The 3,871-nt window shown below is 40.9% G+C and overlaps 1 protein-coding gene across 1 annotated transcript; it reads left to right on the forward strand.

Moving 5' to 3' along the window:
• The first annotated feature begins 749 nt into the window (after window positions 1-749).
• On the forward strand, window positions 750-1,325 carry LOC148583128 (uncharacterized). The gene is made up of 2 exons (XM_088511575.1): window positions 750-948; window positions 1,069-1,325. Exons 1-2 carry the CDS (start codon window positions 750-752, stop codon window positions 1,323-1,325), a joined length of 456 nt encoding a protein of 151 aa, XP_088367701.1.
• The last annotated feature ends 2,546 nt before the right edge of the window (window positions 1,326-3,871 follow it).

Below are 3,871 nucleotides of genomic sequence, written 5' to 3' on the forward strand. Positions count from 1 at the left end.
CAACTAACCCCAGAAATCTGAGAAGGCCTCACCAGCTTTCTTCGGAAAAACATAGAAGTGTTTGCATGGACACATGAAAACAAGCTAGGGATCAGCCCCGAGGAGAGTGTTGACCAGCTGAATGTGGACCCAGTGATGAAGGCAGTAAAACAAAAGAGAAGGAAGCTCACTCTCGAGCGAAACATGGCCATCGCCAAAGAGGTGGAGAAGTTGCTCAAGGCTAGGTTCATTGAGGAATCTACTATTCCGATTGGTTATCCAATGTAGTATTGGTTAAGAAGTCCAATGGGAAATAGAGGATGTGTGTAGAATTCACTGACCTAAACAAGGCATGCCCAAAGGATAGCTTTCCACTAATCGAGGATTTAAGTGTAGGTGGATTTAACAACTAGATATGGCCTGCTCAGTTTCATGGATGCATTTTCTGGTTACAACCATATTTTCATTTATCCAGTTGACAAAGAAAAGACTACCTTCATCACAGACCGAGGCTTGTACTGCTACAAAGTCATACAATTTGGTTTGAAGAATGCTGGGGCCACCTATCAGAGGCTGGTGAACAAGATGTTCCGAGGGCAGATTAGAAGAAACAGGGAAGTCTACGTCGATGATATGCTCGTCAAGAGTGTGTTACAACTAGACCACAACCATGATTTGCAAGAAATGTTTAAGACGTTGAGCCAATACGAGATGAAGTTGAATCCGCGAAGTGCATTTTTATAGTCTCCTTAGGGAAATTCGTCGATTATATGGTGTCCAACCGAGGAATCGAAGCCAAACTTGAAAAGATCCAAGCAGTCCTAGACATACAATCCTCGAAGAATATGAAGCAGCTTCAGCAACTGATGGGAAGGATTGCAACGCTGAATAGGTTCATTTCTCGGTCAATTGACAAGTGCCTCCCTTTCTTTAAGATCTTAAGAAAGGCATTTGAGAGGTCTGAGGAGTGTGAGCAAGCCTTCGAACAGCTGAAGAAGTACCTGGCCAGCCCAGCTCTGTTAAGCTGAACTATTCCCGGAGAAGCATTATATCTATACCTAGCCGAATCTCCATCTGCGGTTAGTGCAGCTTTAATCCGAGAAGAAGAAGGCGTCCAAAAGCTAGTGTACTTCATTAGCCGAGCATTGAGAGGAGTTGAGGAAAGGTATGTACAAATGGAGAAACTTGCCTCCACCTTGACCATTGCATCAAGGAAGCTTCGGCCATACTTCCAAGCTCACACAATCAAGGTACTAACTGAGCACCCGCTGAAGAAGGTGCTGCGGAAGCTAGATCTATCTAGGAGATTAGCAAATGGGCAATCGAACTCAGGAGTTCGATATTGAATTCATCCCTCAGAACGCCATCAAGGGCCAAGCTCTCACAAATTGTTTGGCCGAATTCACCAATCTGCGAGAAACAGAGGAATGGCCTAGGGACGAAGTATGGGTGATCTAAGTGGATGGGTCATCCACATAGAAGAACGGTGGAGCCAGAGTGGTGTTGAACACATCAAATGGATAGGAGTTGTGTAGTTCTTTGAGGTTAGAGTTCAAGACTACTAATAATGTAGCTGAGTATGAAGCGGTCTTACTGGGACTTAGCTTGGCTCGGGAGATGGGAGCAGAATTCGTGGAAGTACGAAGCGACTCTCAAGTGATTGTTGGGTACATCCAAGGAGAGTTCGAGGCCAAAGGGGGGAAGATGAAGTTGTACTCATCCAAAGTACACAAAATGCATAATTTTTTCAAAATTTCTGCATCATCAAAATCCTGAGGGAAGAGAATGAAAGGACAAACCCTTTGGCTCGAATGGGTTCAATAGCTGAGGATAGCGCGAAAGAAACTGAAAAGTCAATACAAATTCTACTACAGCCTACTATAACCGAGGAGATAACGGTTTTAGCAATGGAGGTGATTGTTGTGCAAAAATATACCTAAATTAATAGGCAAATAATTGTACGTTTTACCTGCAAGTGCACAAGGTCAACATGGTACTATAGGGTGCAAGTACAGGATCATTTCCACGAGGATTGCTGAATTTATGTTTAAAAATAGATTCCTTAAGCAAAAGCAAAATAAAGATTGATTGTTGATGTGATGATAACAAAGGGTAGGGTTTTGATATCCACCACTAATTATGTTAAACTAGTATATCAATATGCCAATGCTTTGATCAAGTTATGCATATTTAATGTTTACCAACCTAAGGGCATGGGTGTATACTCCTTAAGCTATTGATTTTCCTAAGCAACGAGTTGGGCATGGGTGTATACTCTAACTCTTTTCTATCCTAAAGGATTTAGCATGGTATATACTAAGTTGTTCTTTAGAAAAGCATATGTTCTATGGAAATCGACAAACACATAGGGCCTAGGGCATGGGTGTATACTCCCGGTTCCCTATGTTGATTATTAACCCAAGAATCGCGGTGTAGATTCTTTTGTTGCTTAAGTTAAACCCAGGACTTGGCCATCCAAATTGATCTAACTAACAAGTCCATACCACATGCACATGTTGATCAGGCATACACATATGAGGAATTCATGCAAGCAGGTATTAATCAAGTTAAATAACACAACATGATCATCACAAGGCGCCAATATTTAAATATTAATTTAACATAACTAGGGCTTCAATCTAGCCCTACTAAGTAAATTAGCTACACATAGAATTTATGTTAAACATCTTCATAAAATAAAAGCAAAGAAAAGAATAAACCCGAGACTTGAACTTGAGAGCTCCTCTACTTCTCCTTCTCCAAGCCTCCCTATTCTAAAGGCTTAAGAGTCTATTTATAGGCTTCAGAAGTCTTTGGAAAAGTAGTAAACCCTAGGGATTTCGTAGGGTTTCAATCCTATTACAATTTGGAGTTTGAAAAACCCTAATATGGAAATAGGGACATTATAGCCGCTACTTGGGATGCCTCCTGCGCACGGGTGCGCTCGATCGCAGCCCGTGTGCGCTCGATCGCAAGTCTGCGATCGATGCTTCTTCTGGCTTGTGCTTGATTGCTCCTGGCCTGCTTTGTGCTATGTTCACTCTGGTTCTGCGCTCGATCGCAGGTACCCTGCGATTGATCGCAGTGTCAGGGAGTTCCAAATTTCCATCTTCGCCTTTTTGAACCCAAATCTCCCAGTTTTACTTCATTTTCTTCCAAAAGCCTGTAAAATCATGAAAAACACAAAAAGGAAGTAAAATGGCCTAATTAACCAAAACCAAAGGATTAAAACATGCAAGATAAGGGCTAAAAATATGAATATTTTAGCACTTATCACACCCCCAAACTTACATATTGCTAGTCCCTTAGCAATCCAAAACAAAAAACAGGAATGAAATAAATAGAAAACAAAAGATAAATCCATCTTTCGTGGGATGTACGATTGCATTTAGCATATGTAACAAGCCTTTTAAACCACTAGGAATTCCCTAGTGGACGAGTGAAGTCTCGTGAGGGTTTTTCAGAAATGTTACCCACAAACATCATGCAAGAGTTCATGTCATCCCAAACTTACGGTATCACTCAAAACCATGATTCTCATTGAAATTTAAAAATTTAATTACTCACCAAAGACATGCTAAGACATCACAAGTTTGAAAATATGGTAAAGTGAACTAGCACATAAATATGAAGCTTCCAATTATTTCTAATGTGCAATGTCTCAACATCTCAAAGTTCACTGAAATCCCTATTAGAATGGACAACAATGGCATATTTCTTTGTTAGGTTGTGCAATGCTTGATTCCCTTAAGCTTTCTAATTGAACCATGTAACAAGTGTTAAGTCAATGACTCCCAAACCAGATAGTTTTAGGGCATTAGGTGTAGAGACACCCCTAAGGGCCTACTAACTTGAGTCAAAAAGGCTACGAAACCAAACTAACCGTGAACAC

This window comes from Corylus avellana, chromosome 11 (assembly GCF_965113065.1).
Source record: "Corylus avellana chromosome 11, dhCorAvel1.hap1.2, whole genome shotgun sequence".
Taxonomy (NCBI): domain Eukaryota; kingdom Viridiplantae; phylum Streptophyta; class Magnoliopsida; order Fagales; family Betulaceae; genus Corylus; species Corylus avellana.